Below are 21,645 nucleotides of genomic sequence, written 5' to 3'. Positions count from 1 at the left end.
CCTTGGCCTGGTCCAGCCACTCGGGTCCCCAACAACATGGGTCCTGTGAGCTGGATCACCTTCGGGGAAACGCGCCACATGGCCATAGTGCCATAACTGACACTCCCTCACAATGCAGGTCATGTGCCTCATTCGGGACTCCATGAGCAACACAAAGTCAAACCTGCGGTACCCAAGGATTCTCTGAATAGAAAGGAGTTCAGTCTTCGTTTCAGGTCACTGAAGAGCATCCATGTCTTGCAACCATATAGCAAGACAGGCAGCACCAGGACTCTGTCAAAGGACGAAGGTTCAAGTCTTTAAAAGATATCAGGAGCGCCACACACCCCCTTCCGGTGACCTCATGACAAAGCTCTCCCAATCTCTCTACTGACGTCATAGGAAGAGTCACCAGAGGCATGAAGGTCATCGTCAAGGTAAGTAAACCTCTTGATGAGGTCGACTCTCTCTCTCTCTCCACAGACAGACACACTGCTGATGGCTGTGCCCAAGAGGTCAGTAAAGGCCTGGACCTTTGGTTTTTACTAGGACACTCGCAAGCCCAGACACAGACTCCTCACTCAGTCTCTCGAGCGCCCCAATCAGAGCCTCCATTGACTCTGCGAAGATCACAGCAAACTCAAGATCCGTGAAACCTTATATAACACTTTGAGATTTACTGCTAATGTAAAGTGCCTTATAAATAAAATTCATTATTATAATAATCTTTCCTCACCAACAGATGCCCCACAGCCGCTGGACCCCATGACTTTGCCCAACACCCAGTCCAAGCACTGAACAGAGTAGGAGCAGAACAGACTCCTGATGAACCCCAGAATCAACTGGGAAAAACGCAGAGGTCCTGCCTCCACTCTGCACAGCACTCACAGTACCAGTGTGCAGGCCGGCCATGATGTCCAGCAACCTCGAGGGGATCCTGCGAACCCTCAGGATGTCCCACAGGGCAGCTCGATCAACTGAGTCGAACACTTCTAGAAAAATCGACAAAGGCTGCAAAGAAACTCTGCTAATATTCGCATTTGCGCTCCATGAGAACCCTCAGTGCCATGATGCGGTCGATGGTAGACTTCTTAGATGTAAAACCAGACTGCTCCGGTTGCTGGAAGGTGAGCAAGTGATCACTGATCCTATTGAGGACGACCCTAGCAAGGACCTTACCCGGCACCGAGAGCAGTGTTATCCACATGTAGTTGCCACAATCCAGGCGATCACCCTTCCCTTTCCAGAGAGGGAGGACAAGTCCCATTTTCCAGTCAGTTGGATTGACGCCAGTCTCCTGAATGGAATCAAAGATTTCTTGCAATGCCAGGAGGACAGCCTTACCACCAGCCTGGAGTTCATTCTGGATACCACAGATCCCTACAGCCAACCCCCAACCCCCCAGCTGGTGCAATCTCAGTGAGACTAGGGGGGGTTCACAGCTAGTTGGAGGAAATTGATCAGAAATAATCTCTTAAGCAAAGGCCAGGCTAACAGTCTCTTCAGAGTTCATATTCTGCTGCAAATATGTCGTGAAAAACCAAGGCCGTTGATCACGAGCCGCCAACCAGCAGTTATGCTGAGATAATACGAAGTGAAAGACAAGTCACCAATCTTCAAGTCATACTTTGAACATTAACCACACTTCAGATCTCAAAAGAAGTACAAATTTGAATTGATAAAAGGAATTTAAAAAATTCCCGTCAAACAAACATTTTCAAAAATAAGAATGGGTCGATAAAAGTGGCTTCTGTACTGAGAAACCAAAAGAAAGGATTTCCATACAATTAGAACTTTATTTAAATTTAAACACAAGTGTCCGTGCGAGTCCTCAGGCACACGTCGATAAACACTCCCCTCATGTGCTCATCATCCCCGGATGCAGGTCCGATGGCACACCGCTGTCCAGCTGCAGCAGGCTGTGTGCAGTAACGTCTGAAGCAGTGCTGGCTGCCTCAGGGCCCGAGCTGCTTAGCACATAATACACCGTTTCACTATCGCCGTGTTCATTGGTCCGATTCTCTACACGAATAATGGGATCGAGGGCAAGAACCTCATCATCTTCTGGACTCCTGGCCACTGCTGGATTTTCATTATCGAGTACTATACCTCTTAAACCTCCCCCATCAGCCTCGGCTGCTCCCAGCATCACATACTCCGTACAGCCATCTTCACCGTCTGGCCTCCCAGACAGCCGCTCTCTCTCCCGCATCAGCTGCTCAGTGAGCTCCATGCTCTCGTAGCGAATCAGATGCAAGCGCATGAAACCATCTTCATGTTCTTTGTACCTAAACACAAGACACAAAGTGTTGGTGTTAGAGCCTAGGCTTAAAGGGGAGGTTCGGGATTATTCAAGTCAAACTACTTTCTTCACAAACATCCTATGCCTTACAGAATTGAACCGAGTATTATTAATAACCTACAAAAACTTTAAATGGCCTCGCACTGGCCTGCATCCGTGTCCTTCTCCATTGCCACTGCTCCTGTTCGTCCACCAAGATCCTCCGATTCTTGCAATTTTGTTGTGCCCCACACTAACCTGCCCTCTACGGGTGACAAGGCCTTCAGCTGTATAGCACTCAACTTTGGAACGAACTTCTGAAATTAATAAGGTCAGCCGATTCTTCAGAAAGGCTTTTAACTTAAGAGGGACCAGAATATTAGGTTAAGTTTACCTTTCTGTCCAGGAACTCAGCATAAATTTGTATGTGTGTTATTATATCACAAATGAGGTTATTTGTTTCAGGCATTTCTTTTAGTATTGAAATTGGTATTTTACTCTAGTTTGTTTTCTTTTATTCTACTTAATGATTTGTATATCCTGTATTTATCTGTTTACAGTTTTATGTAGAAAATGTTAGTATCCTATGTTACAAATACCCTGCTGTTTATACTGTATAAGCACCCTGAGCATGGAAAAGGCTCTATATAAATAAAATGTATTATTATATATTCATTTGCCACATTAAATTGGGTTCTTAAGTTAATCACTTCCTAAAAATTACAATTTTTATTATATATACATACATAGACACACACAGTATCTTAAAAATAATTTGCTAATTTTTATATATATAATACGCTACCATGGCTGTCCGTTTGTCCGTCCAGGATTTTAAAATCACCCATCGCTCATAAACCGTTTGATCTATTGACCTGAAATTTGGTACAAATATACTACGTGACGTCTACTGTCCGGTTATTCCTCTTCTTATTTTATTGTAGAATCAACTCTTGGCCAGCAGGATAGCCGGGCGGCACATGCGTATGGGCGCCGTTCTCAACCTTACCACCTTCGCCATCACTTCCCCTACCTCTTCATATCTTGAGACAGATGGAAGACTTAAGTGCCAGCTTAAGTGAAAAATTAAGCAAAACGTAGTAAATAATTGCAAACACAAATACTGACTTAATCTTGTTTTAACGCGAAAAGATGCTGACGAGAGAAGCGGGCCGCTAGGGTGGAGAAAAGAAGAGCTGCTCAGGAAGCAGCAAGCGCATCAACCTCTGAGCAAACGAATGATAAACGTACAGAGAAAGAGGAGGAAAACTAGGAATGCTCAGGTCAAGTGGATTCACTGCATGCCGTTACTGGGGTGTGTAAAATTTATATATATAAAAAATGAAGCACTTTACATTATAGTCCATGGGGCATGGAGGAAAAGGTTAAAAACTTACCAAGTACATCTATTTTTTCAAGCCAAGTCAGTTGTCGTGTATTGACCCATGTCTTGCGATTACACACACTGTAAAATAGCTTATTCATGGCATTTTTCAACAAAAAATCACCAACATCATGAGATCCTGCCATTTTAAAGAAAAGCCCAGCCTTGCGTGATAGCTCAGCAATTAGTCTTCCGGCACAACAACCTTTCATCCTCCCCACGGGTTGCTGTTTCCTCCCGACAGACCCAACCAAGTGGCACGAAAGGTTTATGGTGATGGGATTTGTTTTTATTTACTTCCTTACTTACGTGAGAATTCACACAAGCGAGAAGACGACGTATTCTTACGAGGAATATGCAAAGCAATCAGTATTTCCAGATTCCATTTGTTTTCAAAGACATGCGGTGGAAGATGCGAATCAATACTCAATGGTCTTGAAGAATGGACGCATTTGGTTTTTAAGCTTTTCCTCCGTGCCCAATACCTTCCATTGTAAAGCACCAGAGTGGGCACGATATATATTTAATTTATAAAAAGCGCTTAACTTTAGAACACAATTGTGTGGCAAATGCATAGATACCATGTTTGTCAAGAAATAATTTCAACTTGAAAAATACCAAACTTATCCTTTAAGATGATAAAGTAGTAGGGACAAGGGTAGACACAAGCTTAGAAGGAGAAGTGACACTCATTATGTGGCACCTGAAGCGGGGGTGTCCAGATGGCCACTTGAATTGGTGTTGTTTCCTCAGATGCGCAGTCAGGTTGTTTCCTCGAGTGAAGCACTTATCACACACATGGCACTTATAGCGTGGCACCAGATCTCCCTAAAAAGACAAAAACCACATGTAGAACTGAAGTCATGTCAAGAGAAGACCGTGTTTCACCGTCACATTTCTGAACATCCTCACCTCATGAACCTTTTTAAAGTGGGTCTTGATGGAGAAGAGGGAACGTGCAGCAAAATCACAGCCTGCAAACTCACAATGGTACCCTGGCTCTGAGCTGTGCGTGTCAAGGTGCTTACGGAGGTCCACCATGTTCTTACAGCTTAAGAAACACACACACACAGAAATGAGATGTGCAGATGTTGGCACTCGGCCACAAACCCCTCAAGTAAGAAGAATGCTGTACCTGTACTCGCAGTATTCACAGTGGAAAGGCCGCTCTGTACTGTGCCTGAACTTGATGTGACTCCGCAGGGAAGAGGGCGAGGGGCAAGTCATGTCACACAGTGGGCACTTGTAATGATTCACTGCACACAAGAGGCAACAGTTTTAGTTGATTTTTCATATTCATTTTACAGTCAGTAATTGACAAGTTTCAGCCTCACAATTATTTAGATATCAATTAGTTTTCATGTTGCTTCACAATCAGGGCTGAGGAGTTGGACTGACGCCACTCTTATCCAACTCTGCCACCAGCACTTGAGTGGGAAACCCTTTAAAAAGTAGAGCTGACACCCCAACGGACATTTGTCAATTGTTTAGTTTTAGTAGCCAACACACTCATAGAAACATACCTATTGCCAACTGCAAACGTCATTTGATTTAACCCTAAACTATAAATGCCCAAAATATTGTGACCCCCCTCCAAGTCATTGAATTCAGGTGTTCCACTCACTTCCATGGCCACAGGTGTATAAACTCGAGCCCCTCGGCATGCAGACGGCTTCTACAAACATCTGTGACAGAATGGGTCGCTATCAGGAGCTCAGTGAATTCAAGCCTGGCAACCATGATAGGATACCACCTGTGCATTAAGTCCATTCATGAAATCTCCTCGCTACGAAATATTCCACAGTCAACTGTTAGTGGTATTTTAACAAAGTGGAAACAATTGGGAACATCACCAACTCAACCACAAAGTGGTAGGCCACGTAAAATCAGAGAGCGGGGACACCGCATGCAGAGGTACACAGAGTGCAGAAGTCACCAATTTTCTGCAGAGTCAATAGCTACAGACCTCTAAAAGCTCAAGAACAGTGCAGCGTAGAGAGAGAGAGCTTCATGGAATGGGTGTTCATGGCCGAGCAACTGCAGCCAAGCCTGACATCACGAAGTGCAATGCCAAGCGTCAGATGCTGTGTTGTAAAGCCCACCGCCACTGGGCTCTTGAGCGGTGCAGACATGTCCTCTGGAGTGACAAATCACACAATCTCATGGACGAGTCGGGGTTTGGCGACTGCCAGGAGATCAGGACTTATCTGACTGCATTGTGCCAAATGTAAAGTTTGGTGGAGGGGGTTTATGGTGTGGGATTGTTTATCAGGGGTTGGGCTTAGTCCCTTAGTTCCAGTGAAAGGAACTCTTAATGCTTCAGCATACAAAGCCATTTTGGACAATTTCATGCTCTCAACTTTGTGGGAATAGTTTGATGGCAACATGACTGCACACGCACCAGTACACAAAGCAAGGTCTACAAAGAGATGGAGGAGAGAGTTTGGTGCGGAGGAACTTGTGTGGCCTGCACAGAGCCCTGACCTCAACCCGACAGAACACCTTTGGGATTAATTAGATTGGACACTGCGAGCGAGCCAGGCCTTCTTGTCCAACATCAGTGCCTGACCTCACAAATGGAAGAATGGTCAAAAATTCCCATAAACACAGTGCTACACCTTGTGGAGAGCCTTCCCAGAAGAGTTGAAGCTGTTAGAGCTGCAAAGGGTGGGCCAACTCCATGTTAAAGCCTGTGTATTAAGAATGGGATGTCACTGAAGTTCATGTGTGTGTGTATATATATATATATATATATATTATATATAAAGGCAGGCATCTCAATACTTTTGGCAATAGAGTGTAAATCCTTAACAAGAGAACTGACACCCCCCACCCCAAACCAAGCCAGGTGAAAGTAGCTGCAACATTTATGCAAAGTATTCCAATTAAAATGTACAACTAAATGTCAGAATGCCAGAACAGCAACACGATGTACATACAATGAATTCAGAAAGTATTCTGACCCCTACACTTTTTGCACACTTTATTAAATCTATAACACTAACGATAAAATTTGCAATTTTAGCCTGTCGATCTAAACTTAATAGCCAAAATAAAAAAAATTAAAACAGGTTTGTTTGATGGAGCGCTGATGAGATGGCCATCCTTTTGACAGGTTCTCCCATCTTAACAGAGAACGACGTTAGAATGACCTCCCTAAATTAGATCAGCTGGCTCCATTCATTCTTTTAAAAATGAAAACAAAACAACTGATCTGATCAGGAAGACTTCTAACTCAACCGGACATTCTGCCTCCTCTTTCAGTCTTCCTCTCTGTTCAGATGCTCAGTGTAATTTGTGTGTGCACATTATATCACAAATAAGTTGTTTGGTAGGCTCTCTTTTTAGTACAGTAATCCCTCGCTATATCGCGCTTCGACTTTCGCGGCTTCACTCTATTGCGGATTTTATATGTAAGCATATTTAAATATTTATCGCGGATTTTTTGCTGCTTCGCGGATTTCTGCGGACAATGGGTCTTTTCATTTCTGGTACATGCTTCCTCAGTTGGTTTGCCCAGTTGATTTCATACAAGGGACGCTATTGGCAGATGGCTGAGAAGCTACCCAACCAGAGCGCGTATTACCTATTAAATAAAACTCTTCAAATATATTGTGAGCATGGGGGCTGTTCGCACCCCTAGAAGATACGGCCGCTCCTCAAAAAACACTGAAAGATTACCTTCAAATTGCTCTTTTCCTTGCTGGGCTTAAATGTGGCTGCTTTGTCAAGCGATATGCTTCCTGCATGGTGCTTCGCATACTTAAAAGATCAAACAGCACATATTGATTTCTGATTGTTTGCCTTTCTCTCTCTCTTGCTCCGACATTCTCTGCTCCTGACGGAGGGGGTGTGAGCAGGGGGGCTGTTCGCACCCTTAGACGATACGTACGCTCATCTAAAAACGCTGAAAGATTATCTTCACGTTGCTCCCTTTCTTGCAGCTGGTTTGTCAAGCGACATGCTTCCCACACGGTGCTTCGCATACTTAAAAGCTCGAACGGCACGTATTGATTTTTAATTGTTTGTTTTCCCCGTCTCTCTCACTCTCTCTGACATTCTCTGCTCCCGACGGAGGGGGTGTGAGCAGGGGGGCTGTTCACACCACTAGACGATACGGACGCTCTCCTCTAAAAAAATGCTGAAAGACTACCATTACATTGCTCCCTTCCTACCAGCTTCGTTGTCCAGCGGTGCTTTGCATACTTAAAAGCCCAAACAGCCCTATTGATTTCTGATTGTTTGCCTTTATCTCTCTCTCTGACATTCTCTGCTCCTGACGCGCACTCCTTTGAAGAGGAAGATATGTTTCCATTCTTTTAATTGCGAGACGGAACTGTCATCTCTGTCTTGTTATGGAGCACAGTTTAAACTTTTGAAAAAGAGACAAATGTTTGTTTGCAGTGTTTGAATAACGTTCCTGTCTCTCTACAACCTCCTGTGTTTCTGCGCAAATCTGTGACCCAAGCATGACAATATAAAATAACCATATAAACATATGGTTTCTACTTCGCGGATTTTCACCTTTCGCAGGGGGTTTTTGAACGCAACCCCCGCGATTGAGGAGGGATTACTGCATTTTACTCTGCTTTATTAACTTTAATTCTATTTAATGCATTTGTATATCCTGGATCTATCTTTTTTAATGTCCTATTTAGGAAGCATCCGTTTCCAATGTTATATACCTGCTGTTTTTTTTTAATGAGACTCTGAAGTACCTTGGGCATCGCAAAGTCACTATATAAATAAAAAGTATTATTAACACGTCTGAAGTTCTGTTAAGAGTGACCATTGGCTTCTTGGTCACCTTCCAGACTCAGGCTTCGAGTATAAAAAAATCGAGAGTAGTCTCCCCTAGACTTTCTAGTATACTCTGATATGAGGAGTAAACCGCAAGACAATGATTATATTTTTACATTATGTACATTAAAGAACCATCAACAACAAAACAAATCAACTTAATAATATACTGAACAATTATTATATAAAGGTTCAATAAATCTGACTCTGCAGCTGCATGAATAAAAGGTAAAATTACCACTTCCGATTAGCGGAAATAGCTCAAAAGTTGATAGAAATCTACGTTTTGTACTGAATACTGTACTTGTATGCAAAATTTGGTTGACTTAAATGAATGCATACTCATTGTGTTTACATACACACACAAAATTGCAAAAATGGCATTTTCGGACTCAGGGAGGTCTAAAACAGATTCATCAATATCTTGAAATCAAATTTTTGGACGATTACAATACTTTCCCTATACTTTGTATAAGAGAAAGTAAAAATGAGATGCATTTTGAAACGAATTCCAGATCTTTCTGAAACACGTCTTCACTTTGTCTTTATGGGTTACCGAGTGTATACTGATGACCAAAACTGGCAAATGTATCCATTTAAAATGAAAACTACAATGCATAAAGTGGGGCGGCACGGTGGCGCAGTGGGTAGCGCTGCTGCCTCGCAGTTGGGAGATCTGGGGACCTGGGTTCGCTTCCCGGGTCCTCCCTGCGTGGAGTTTGCATGTTCTCCCCGTGTCTGCGTGGGTTTCCTCCGGGCGCTCCGGTTTCCTCCCACAGTCCAAAGACATGCAGTTTAGGTGGATTGGCAATTCTAAATTGGCCCTAGTGTGTGCTTGGTGTGTGGGTGTGTTTATGTGTGTCCTGCGGTGGGTTGGCACCCTGCCCAGGATTGGTTCCTGCCTTGTGCCCTGTGTTGGCTGAGATTGGCTCCAGCAGACCCCCGTGACCCTGTGTTCGGATTCAGCGGGTTGGAAAATGGATGGATGCATAAAGTGTGCAGAAAGTGAAAAGGCTCTGAACACTTTAAATCAACTGTACATCTCACACACAGAGCTGTGCACTGGATTATAATTTTTAATCCCTTTCCCAGAAATGCACTGACTGCTCCCTCTGCCACAGTGTTTAATTAATTCAGTTCCCCGCATCCAAATTAACAAGCAATAAGTGCAATTTAAAAGTTAACAGATTTCTGTTTTAGTGAAACAAATCTTTATTTTGCAGCAATGTCAGTAAAGAATTTAGCAGTCGTCAAGCATTCAACAAAATTCACTATTTTATTCCATGCTTACTACTATCATGGAGTCCCATTACGCGCATCTCTGGAACAGTCTTCCCATAAAACTATTTGTGGTGGTGTGACATGTTGTATATAATTTGAAAAATATTTTGTATCTTTATTTGTAAGAGAGACAAAGCAAAATGTAATATTAGATAGTGCTTCACAGAAGCACGTCTTACTTCACTGAGAACAGCAGTGCTTTGATATTTACCTAACCAACTCCATCTCCTCCAGTCTTTAGGTTGACTCGGGATGTGAAATTTATGTGCAGTGGAAAGGAGGTGGGGGATGAGGGATTTGTGGAATGGAACATGTATCAAACCAGTCTGGCAGAGGTGACTGTGCCTGGAGGCAAATGAACCTAGAAGGCCATAAACTGCCTTAACAAAGCAACTGGGGGATGAGCTGTGCCTTAGCTATTTTATTGGTAAATGGCCCAGGAAGGAGCAATTATCAGGGACAATAAAGAGGATTGCTGTCTCTCTGCCACGTTGCATCCTGACGAAAGCAGGCTGTGTGGGCCTGTGCTGATGATGAGCGGACCAAAATGAATCAAATGCAACTATAAGTCATTTTGCCATCTGAAATTACCCATCTAGCAATATCAGGTTGCACTGTCTTAGTTTAAAAGCCACGTTCTATTTGCTTGTTTAGCACTAGTTAGAATAAAATTTATTACCTATAATACAGAGTTAAAAGTGTAGTTCTTTCTCCTTCATATTTGCTCTCACTCTAATTGCCTGAGGTTATAGATAAAGATGGAAAGGTGGTGGAAGTGATGAAATGGGAGTTGTGTATCTGACCACAGAGTGGTAAGTGAATGTGATTGGAGGCATTTTGGTCAAGTCTACACAATAAACAGTATAAAATGGGAAAATAGGGAAACCATAAGACTGTACACGACAAAACACCATCGACAGCCTGCTCCAAATGCCAGACATCCCTGTCTTTTACTGTGCTATACCAGGCCAGGCTGGGAGCCGCACCCACCACATGACGCTATACTGTGTTTGAATTGTATTTGCACATCTGTCTACACTATTTCCTTAATATGCTTCAATGTCTTGTACTTGGAAATATAAAATTAACAGCATTTTGAGTGGAATTTGAATACTTCTCTTTTATTATAATGCACTTGTGTTTGTTTATATTCAAAATAATGTTTTAAGTGGAGTTTTACTGCACATTATTGTAATCCCATATCTCTTAATACTAATAACCAACTGTCACCCCACATACAAGTGAAAAAGATCCTGTACCGAAAAGTTTTACATTGAGCCCCATGGGACCCATTTGTGTGTGCATCATAATTTACAAGACTCTAAAGCTAGTGGTTTTTAAAACTTTTCCTTCCGACGCAATTTGGCCTTTATTGTGTCTTTGAGACCCAGGGTCCTGCTGGCAGAATCGCTGATGTAGGTGTCAGGTTTCCCCTTGGATAAATCGCTGCCACAGGTCCATTCCACCATCGGGGAATCGCCACCACGTTTAATGAGAAGGCACTAAAGTTTGATTAATCCATCGCAAGAGACACTCTGTAAAACACATGTGACCCGAAGGACTACAATTGTGAACCACTTCACTGTGTAACCGAAATTCAGATGACTTGTGGCCCATGGCCCATAGTTTAAGACCCTATGCTCTACATTAATAATCCCCTACCAATTAGAGTAACAGATTTGTAACTAATTGTTATGGGAAACAATACCATATAGTAAATCTAAAAGGTGAAGTCTGAAGCTTTGTTTAATAAATTACTCCAAAATACCCTGGTCACAAATGCACTCCTTCTTACACAAAAGTTCCTCAAGAAACTCACCATGGTTTCGCATGTGGTCCCGAAGCAGACGCTCTGTGGCAAACCGCTTAGAACAGTGGGAGCACTGGAAGCGTTGGCCTGAAGGAGGTAAACAGTAAATTCTGAGATGCGTGAAGAGGGCATTAAAAAGCCACTTGGTATTCCTGGCTCACCCTCTATGGACGTCTGCCGTCGGATGTGATCAAAGAACTTCGTGTTGTTGGCAAACATGCCCCCACAAGTCGGACAGGCAACCACCTTCTCCTGCGTGTGGCTCCTCAAATGCTCCCTGAGCTTAAAGCGGCTCCTGAAAGCAGCCTCGCATCCTGGCTAGACGATAGGCAAAGCATCAGTTGGCACTCAACAAGAACAACTCCTCACATGGTAACTTTTCACCTTGAAATTTCTTACCCCGCCAGCCGCAGGTTAAGGCTGCATCCTCTTTGGCACCAGAGGGCACCTCCACACATAAGCCATGCATGTCCACATGACGGTAAAACCATTCAGGGTTTTCAAAGGTGTCTTGCTGCAAAGTAAAAAGCTGGAAGGTTAGAACGACACACTCCAAGGCATGATGGTTAATCTCTTTGCCCAGCAAGTTGTCCTCCCTTCTTACAGCTTCAGAACATACCAACTATATATACAACCTTGTCAGTCACTCACCTCACAATGCTCCCACAAGCAAGTGAAACTCTCTTGAATGTCAGGGATGATGTTTCTGTTCTGCACATCAAGGCTGCAGGAGCCCAGCTCCTCCTGTCCTTGAAGAACCTGGCGTCCCCATTGCTTCAGTTTGGTGTGGTAGCAGTGAAAGTAGACATGTGGCACCAGATCTGCCGGGTTACCCATCACACAAAATCCACATTCCTGCCACAAGCAGCTGTATTCCTCTGGATACAAAACATACTATTACCACAAAGCATTTACCCAGTACAGCTGTCTCAGTTCATCTGTGGCACTTTTTTGCCACCTACAAATTTTTATCTCTAATCAGTTTATACATCTAGTATGGATATTGATTCATTATGTGAAGTCACATCCTGGTACACATTTAATATCAAAAAGCATAAAGCTTCATCCCAGCCTACTCCCACTGGCAGTGCTTAGGTATTTGGTTTGGTGAAAAACATAACCGGACAGGATTTCAGGAATCACTCATCTGTTCATGGTCATGATGAGCAGGTGAATTTCCTGGCTACAAGGCAGGAACCAAACCTGGATGGAGTGCCACGCACACACACGTTTACACTTAAACTATCATATAGGTGATTTTAAATTGGCCCCATATGGTTAACTGGATGTCTTAAGCCGGGGGGGATATCAGAGTGCAGTTGCTGGATCTCATCACCTTGAGTAAACGTTAACCACTAGAACACCAAAAAATCACCATACAAATACTTCATGCAGAAGAGTACTTTGTTATTGTGCCGGCAGTTAATCAGGTGTAAGAGAGGTACTATGTAATTAACTGAGGCCCACAGCCTTACAAAATATCCTGGGCAAAGCCAGGTAACACGGCTAGTTGTGCATATGAGACAGAAATTCACAAGTTTTACGCAGTATCATGAGAAATGTGTCCCAAAGCAAGCCATTTGTGGCCATTCCAAAGTCAACTTCCTTTAGTAGGCCACACAGTAGACAAAAATAACCACTTAGAAATAACAGCTTGCCTAATTAACATAGCGAGTCCAATTAAAAGATGAAATTGGTTGGGATAAAAGCTTGCAGACACTAGTGAGTAAGGTTTGGGTGGGGCAGCATTGCCAGGTCTGCGGTACTCTCGGCCAATTGGGCTGATTTTTGATTGCCATCTGTGGAGAAAAAAAAAAGGGCTTTTGCGGGCTGCTTTTTTTGGGCTTGTGATTTGGGTTATTTTTCAACCCGCCTCCGCCTCATTGTTAAACATGGGTTTTTGTTTTTTTTTTTTTTTTCTATCTAGCAATTTCCATCCCCCGCCCCCCCATTGTGTGATGGTACATACCCATTCTATCACTCTGAAATATCTCTGATGAGACAAACCATCAAACCCACAACCATCACCCACCCCTAATCCAAACCTTAGCTTTGGTAGGATGTACTTAACCCTCTCACTGACACCGGTCCCCCGTTTTCCAGTGTGTCATTTTGGTTACCTCAGGTATTGGGCTATCGTAAGAGGGAGATTCCCTATTTTTTAGGGACCTGGCGTGGAGGTAGTGGGGGGGCCTTGAGGGCTGAGCTTGATAATAGCGGTACTAAATAATATATAAAAAAAATACTAAATAATAATGAATTCCAATGTGATTCAATATTCAGAATGGCTATCTATATGGTGCCCTGATGGGATTCATGCAAAACAACTAAATTTTGCATCATTAATAATGTACCTAAAGGAAACAACAACAGATGACAAAAGAATTGGCAGAGGTGACCAAAATCATAAGATTCTGCATGAATAAAAACAGAAATGGAATAGAAATAAAACCATATTTGAGAGAAAAAAAAAAAAAAACTCTGGCTATTACAAAAATGGGCTACTAGAAATCACATACAAAGATTTAATACGAAATTAAATGGGCAAAGAGAAAAAAAAGCACCACGTCAGTACAGAGTTAACAGCTTTGTTTGCAAAAACCGGAATGTCAATAGTACCAAGTAAATAGGACGTCACATGTCTAGGCTTTCTTCCATTTGCCTACGTTATATTTTTCAACATGCCGCCTGTGTAAATACAAGAACCAGATAGAGGTCACTATGAAAAGAAGCATTAACATCCCCACAAAAGATTTCAATTTAAAAGAAAAATGATTACGTTCTCAATTATGCAGTGCAAATATTGCCCGATTACCATATTCCCCCAAGCCGCTGAATAAAACCGTATCCAAGTGTAACTTACATACCTCAGGTTTTTTACTAAAACAAAAATCCTATAAGCAACCCCCTTGTATAACCCACATATTTCCTCTTTCAAGGGTGTGTGGTCTATATAACCAGAACATTAGCATAAATTGAAATACAACCACCTGTAGCATGCTGTTGTGTCGCTCCCAGTATTACTGAACATCACTGGTGTATGCAAATGTCTTTTTGTAACAAAAACACAGTTGATATTCAGACCTATGGTGTTTGTAGTTCAGTACTGCCCGTCATGGCCTAATCACAAAATGGTGACCTTCAAATGATTAACCAGCCATCTCATCCTCGTGACGAGATGCCACCTAACATTTGCACTTCTGTGGAACCACCTGGCGGGCTGTCTCTCTGCCACCTGCTCCTGTACACTCCGACTGTTACAATACTATTACATTGCCCTTTAAAGAATATGTTTAAGTCCAACTTAATTATGGTTGCCTGTGAAGGTTTACTATTCCCCATTTATAACCGAGTATGGCTTGCTCTGTTAAACTCTATCGGTTAGCATTTCAACCTAAACTAAGCACTAACCCTTTTGTGATGTAAGGCTGATTTGACAGGGCTATAGACCTGAACTCTGGGATTTCTCTCACCTTTGTCCAGTGAAGAGAACATATTAAATAAAGCACATCAAACTGACAGCAGACTGTATGTGAATAGTCTACTTAACATGGCAACAGGTCAGCTGCTCGATGGTTCAACGAGGATGAGTGTTCTTGTGGACACTACATATGCACAGAGCAGAAACTGACGTATTTTCACAAATGTGCTTGACGTGAGGTTGACTCGGGCACCACCAACAGTGGCAGCCTTTCCAGCAGCTCCGCGTACAAATTTGTATTTCTACCTTTTTCTCTATTTTTCTGATCACTCCTACCACTTTCTTTTATGTGGACTCATTTCCTGGACACTTTTTACTACTTGGAAATGGATTTTTACACGGCGAGACTCGTCTATTTAGGTAGTCAACTTCAAGCCCCGAGAACAAAGGCCCGTGCCGGTGTGGTTCCCTATTTACCTGACGAGGTAAGAAGGCGGCATTGGTGGCAGCAGAACTGGTGCGAAGCTAAAGGCTAAGCGACTAACGAGGAAGTGGCGATACAAGCCTTCAGTGATCCTGGGAAATGTGAACTCTCTACCAAATAAGATCAACGAACTGGCTGCGCTGGTGAAAAATGTCAGGACCTACAGAGAATGCAGTGTTGCGTTTTTGTGAAATGTGGCCAACAATTAGAATCCCAGATGCTAACGTGGAGCTACCCGGGTTTAGCACAGTTAGAGCGGACAGAGACGCAAATACCTGCAGGAAGCGGAAAGGAGGAGGACTCACTCTCTATGTGAAGACAAGGTGGTGCAACCCTGGACATGTAAACGTCAAAATCTCCACTTGCTGCAGGGACATCGAACTGTTGGTCGTAAGTCTGCGTCCCTATTACTTGCCCAGAGAGTTTGGACACGTCATTGGTTTTTATTGTTTACATCCCTCCTCGGGCAGACGTGGAGATAGCGGGTGACATCATCCATTCTGCTTTTGCTAAACTACAAACACAGCACCCCGAGGCTCTCGTGCTAATCTCGGGAGATTTTAACCATGTGACGCTGGACAAAACATTACCCGTCTTCTCCCAGTATGTGGATTGTAACACCCGGGGAAATAGGATTATTGACCTACTGTATGCAAACGTTAAAGACGCATACAGCGCCACCCTGCTGCCTGCGCTTGGGAAAGCAGATCATAACCTGGTTCTGCTTCAACCTCACTACAAACCCAGAGTGAGGGAGTTACCTACAACCACACGCTCATTCAGGAAGAGGTCCCCTGAGGCAGAGCAGGCTCTGAGAGACTGCTTTGGAACTACGGACTGGGATATCCTGCAGGGATCATATAGTGAGAACAATAAGGAGGTTGTTGACTGCACTACTGACTACATCAGCTTCTGTATGGACATTGTAGCTCCAGTAAGAACAGTATGCTGCTATGATAACAACAAGCCATGGATTACAAGTGACATTAAGGGCCTTTTGAACCAGGAAAAAAAAAAAAAAAAAAAAAGGACTTTTAAAGGCGGTGATCAGTGTGTGCAAAAGGAACTCAGAGTTCAGCTCAGGGCGGCGAAGATGCAGTACAGGAGAAAGATGGAACAAAAGTTGCAGAATAACAGCATGAAGGAAGTGTGGAATGGGATGAAGATCATCACTGGCTGCAACTCGAAGCAGGGAGCCACCTTCGAGAGAGACGTGGAGAGAGCAAACCTGATGAACAACTTCTTTAACAGGTTTGACCACCCTAACCCACTTTCACCTCAGAGTACTGCACCCTCCACCCATCCTTCTGCTGATACCAGTATAGGAGAAAGTCTACCCCAACCCACAATTACAGCAGCCCAGGTAAGCAGAGAGCTGAGGAGACTTTGTGCCAGCAAAGCAGTGGGTCCAGATGGAGTATCGCCACGACTGCTGAAGGCCTGTGCGTTGGAGCTGGGGAGTCTTTTACAGCGTATCTTCCACCTGAGCCTGGAACAGGGGAGAGGCTTTGGGAAAACATCCTGCATCACCCCAGTCCCAAAGGTATCACATCCTGGTGAGCTGAATGACTTCAGGCCTGCTTCACCATCTGAGGTCACAGGTCCGCAATGCCCTCGACCCTCTGCAGTTTACATACCAGGAGAAGGTGGGAGCGGAGGATGCCATCATCTACATGTTATACCGATCACTTTCCCACTTGGACAGAGGTAGTGGTGCAGTAACAATTATGTTTCTGGACTTCTCTAGCACCTTCAACACCATCCAACCTCTGCTCCTCAGGGACAAGCTGGCAGAGATGGGAGTAGATTCATACCTGGTGGCATGAATCCTGAACTCTCTTACAGACAGACCTCAGTATGTGCGTCTCGGGAACTGCAGGTCTGACATTGTGGTCAGCAACACAGGAGCGCCGTAGGGGACTGTGCTTTCTCTGGTCGTGTTCAGCCTATATACATCGGACTTTCAATACAACTCGGAGTCCTGCCACGTGCAAACATTCGCTGACGACACTGCTATCGTGGGCTGCATCAGGAGTGGGCAGGAGGAGGAGTATAAGAACCTAATCAAGGACTTTGTTAAATGGTGCGACTCAAACCACCTACAACTGAACACCAGCAAAACCAAGGAGCTGGTGGTGGATTTTAGGAGGCCCTGGCCCCTCATGGACCCCGTGATCATCAGAGGTGACTGTGTGCAGAAGGTGCAGACCTATAAATACCTGGGAGTGCAGCTGGATGATAAACTGGACTGGACTGCCAATACTGATGCTCTGTGCAAGAAATGACAGAGCCAACTATACTTTCTTAGAAGGCTGGCGTCCTTCAACCTCAGCAATAAGATGCTGCAGATGTTCTATCAGATGGATGTGGCGAGCGCCCTCTTCTATGTGGTGGTGTGCTGGGGAGGCAGCATAAAGAAGAAGGACGCCTCACGTCTGGACAAACTGGTGAGGAAGGCAGGCTCTATTGTTGGCACGGAGCTGGACAGTTTGACATCTGTGGCGGAGCGACGGGAGCTAAGTAGGCTCCTGTCAGTCAATCATGGAGAATCCACTGCATCCACTGAACAGGATCATCTCCAGACAGAAGAGCAGCTTCAGTGACAGACTGCTGTCACTGTCCTGCTCCACTGACAGACTGAGGAGATCGTTCCTCCCCCACACTATGTGACTCTTGAATTCCACCTGGGGGGGGTAAACGTTAACATTATTCAAAGTTACTGTCTGTTATACCTGCATTTTTATCACTCTTTAATGAATACTGTTTTTATCAGTATGCTGCGATCGATAGATAGATATACATAGATAAGATATACTTTATTAATCCCAAGGGGAAATTCACATACTCCAGCAGCATACGGATACAAAAAAAACAATGTTAAAGAGTAATAAAAATGTAGGTAAAAACAGACAACAACTTTGAATAATGTTAAAGTTTAAGCCCCCGGGTGGAATTGAAGAGTCGCATAGTTTGGGGGAGGAACGATCTCCTCAATCTGTCAGTGGAGCAGGACAGTGACCGCAGTCTGCCGCTGAAGCTGCTCCTCTGTCTGGAGACGATACTGTTTAGTGGATGCATTGGATTCTCCATAATTGATAGGAGCCTGCTGAGTGCCTGTCGCTCTGCCACGGATGTCAAACTGTCCAGCTCCATTCCTACAATAGAGACTATGTGAATTTCCCCTTGGGGATTAATAAAGTATCTATCAAACAGTCTCACATTATGGAAAACCTTTCCAACTGGATTAGAACTCAATAAGAGAGCAACCATGCTGTCACAACCACTGCCATTCATTTCAGAGTGCATGTCATATAAATCTTATTTCCCTTGTGGTGTGCACGGAGTATTTAAGATAATGTGGCGCAACAAATTCTCTTTTCATGAAACTTGCCTCTTGTGGCCAGAAGCTACCAAATGAACACAAGGAATAGGAGACTAATTTCAAATCATTTGTATGTGACAACATCAAGAAACAAATCAACTAAGTACAGCAGTGTTTATCAATATGAAGTGTTCATTGTTCATATTTTACTCCCTTTTGTAACCCTGAACTTATATTTCTTAACTTACAAACACATGTAAAATGTTACGAATAAAAGCTTTATGCTTTTTTATTCATGTTATTTAAAAACATCCATTTTTACAATTACTAAAATAATGGTGTACTTTTTGCATTGACAGTCTTCCAAAAGTAAATGCTGTGGGAGGTCCTAAATTTAGCTATACATATGACTTACCCAGAGCCTCCTCCTCGTCAGCCCCCACAGCTTCACTCAGGTGTCTTTCGACATGCTTGCAGAAGTCCTCCATGTGTGCTGTGCTGAACTGGCAGGGGCCCCACTCGCAGTGTAGCTCCACTTTTTCTTTTTTCAGCCTCTTGCCAGGAGCCATCGAGCCTTTGGGGGAGAACAAAAAAAAACAAGTGCTATAAAGTAGACCCTGTTGTTTGGAAAAGCCCACAGCTGCACAGTAATCTGCAATGGCTACACTCATTTTTCATATCCACTATTATGCAGACTTGTCTCTTCAAATGACATTAAAATTTAAAATACCTACTCACCAAATTAATATGAATAGATTTTACAGGTTTTATTGGGCTTTTACATCCAAAAGTGAACGTCTTGTTTTGACTTACCTAGGGGACTACTACTATTACTATTATTATTACTATTACCAAAAAACATTTACAGAAAACAAAGTGGTGCAATCATAAATGTTTTTTAGATTTAGAAATAATCTTTTAGGCTTAAATGAAGCTAAAAATGATTAAAATCTCAGAATACGGTCTATTTTGTCAAGTTTTACATTATACCAGAGCAGAACCTGAAGGAAGAGGCTCAGAAATGGTGGCGCAGTGGTAGCGCCGCTGATCTGCAGTAAGGAGATTGTGGGTTCACTTCATGGGTCCTCCCTTAGTGGAGAGCACTTTGAGTAGTGAGAAAAGCGCTATATAAATTCAAAAAATTATTATTATAAATGTGCTTTTGTATGCCAACTCCAAGAGCACTGAGCATAACTAACTATTTAGTTTCACACCTTTAATGTCTCCTTCCTTGTTGTAATTGGGTTTGAAAAGGCACTCTCTTTTTTTCTGCTATGTATAAACAGTGATAGGATTTTAGGAGGAGGTCAAATGTCAGATTAAATTACTATACAGTATAAAATAAGGCATTTCTGTGTTATCCAGACTTGTCCTTTGGTTTAGTTACAATATGTATTGTTTAAGAAATGCATAGAAATGTCTGTTAAAAAGTTTCTAATTGTAATGAATTGCTGTACTGACTTCTTGTTATCCATGAATCTGTAGTATCAGTACAGCTTGAACATTCAGCTCCCATGATTCACCTCAAACCTGCAGCTCCAATTTTACAAATCAAACTGTGATGCACTACTTGACAATTTTACTGTGTTTATGTTCAAACAGTTGGAGTATTTATAAAGGATTTTGTGATTGACCGCATAAAAAAGGGTAAAACACCACATATGTACAGGTAATAAACAATGTTATTAATGCAGCAGTTTCACATCAGATGGCTACCTTTGCAACAGATTCTCATGTATATATTCTGTCCCTTAAGTATATTTAACTTTGCTTTGGCTATCAGCTTGTTCCTGTAGGTTGCAGTTACTAAAACAGCATGGTTTAACTTTGGTATCATGACCACAGAGCACCATTAATCACATCGGGGATTTGCTCCTGTGCACTGATGAACATTAGGGACAAAGCACGAGACAGGCGCTGTACAAGTTAAGTTTTGTGAATACCTACACTACACATTGAAGATTTCAGAGAAAAAAAAAGTTAGTTATTGATTTAGATGCGTATCAGATTCCATAGCAATGAAGCGATAAATGACTGGTAAGTGCCCACTAGGCTCCTGACTTTAATGGGACTCTTGCTGCATAAACTCACATAGGCTAAGTTTAGGATTTCTTAATGTTGTGTCCTCCCAGGTCATCTACTATGGATTAAAGATTTCGGTTTCCTCCACAAATTAGGAGCTTTTTCAAAGCCGATAGGAGCAATTTCCATTCGCAAAGAACCCCTTCCCCGAATGAAACGGATCGGTGTCAAGAAATGGCTCTAAAAGAAACCACCAAACCCAGTAAAGTGCCACTACTGAAACAATATTTTCAGCAATTTAGCAGGGAAATGTTCGGGGAGTCGGATGATTGCGCATATTTTGGCATCAATCTTAAAGTGTATTCGTCAAGGAAAAAAACGGAATAAAACACGGTGTGCTAGAAATTAAGAAAGCGATGCACAAACGTACGTGCTTAAAAACCAAGCCGAGCACTTTGTCTTAACCCTTACATTAATTTAAGAGAATGCTGTTACGCGAAAAATAACACAAATGAACTAGAATTATTCAGTCTTGTTCATATTTGTAAAAAATACTTTCAAGATTCCACGTTAGAAGCGAAACCAATCACTTGATGCAAGCAGAACAACCTTGTACTACCAACATTCTTCATTGGGCCCAGAAACTGCTTCCTCGTGGTTACCTAACCAACAAGAACCCCGACGGACCTAGTGATAAAAATAACTGAATGAGCATCCGCACACAAAAAATAACAATGCAAAAATTCCACCTTCCACCAAAAGCACATCTTAAACATTAACTTAAAAGCTGAAAAGCCGGACTTTACCTTACCAGCAGAGCTCCAACTGCCATCAGCTTCCGGAGGCAAGCCCCGCCTCTAA

The 21,645-nt window shown here is 42.9% G+C and overlaps 1 protein-coding gene across 2 annotated transcripts; it reads right to left on the bottom strand.

The window, feature by feature from the left end:
- Nucleotides 1-1,755: 1,755 nt before the first annotated feature.
- Nucleotides 1,756-21,645, bottom strand: hinfp (histone H4 transcription factor). 2 transcript variants are annotated; one of them, XM_028808520.2, is made up of 10 exons: nt 21,591-21,645; nt 19,178-19,336; nt 12,187-12,413; nt 11,935-12,049; nt 11,697-11,849; nt 11,545-11,622; nt 4,780-4,900; nt 4,557-4,695; nt 4,348-4,472; nt 1,756-2,267 (listed from the first exon to the last, which is right to left on the bottom strand). In XM_028808520.2, the coding sequence occupies exons 2-10, from the start codon at nt 19,329-19,331 to the stop codon at nt 1,838-1,840; spliced, it is 1,542 nt and encodes a 513-aa protein (XP_028664353.1). In that variant the 5' UTR covers nt 19,332-19,336; nt 21,591-21,645; the 3' UTR covers nt 1,756-1,837. The 2 variants fall into 2 exon arrangements, with proteins under 2 accessions (XP_028664353.1, XP_028664354.1); XM_028808521.2 differs by having other exon boundaries at nt 21,596-21,640.

Source organism: Erpetoichthys calabaricus, chromosome 9 (genome assembly GCF_900747795.2).
Source record: "Erpetoichthys calabaricus chromosome 9, fErpCal1.3, whole genome shotgun sequence".
In the NCBI taxonomy this organism is placed as follows: domain Eukaryota; kingdom Metazoa; phylum Chordata; class Cladistia; order Polypteriformes; family Polypteridae; genus Erpetoichthys; species Erpetoichthys calabaricus.
The sequence above is the reverse complement of the archived record's forward strand: the minus strand, read 5'-3'. Positions and strand labels throughout refer to the sequence as shown.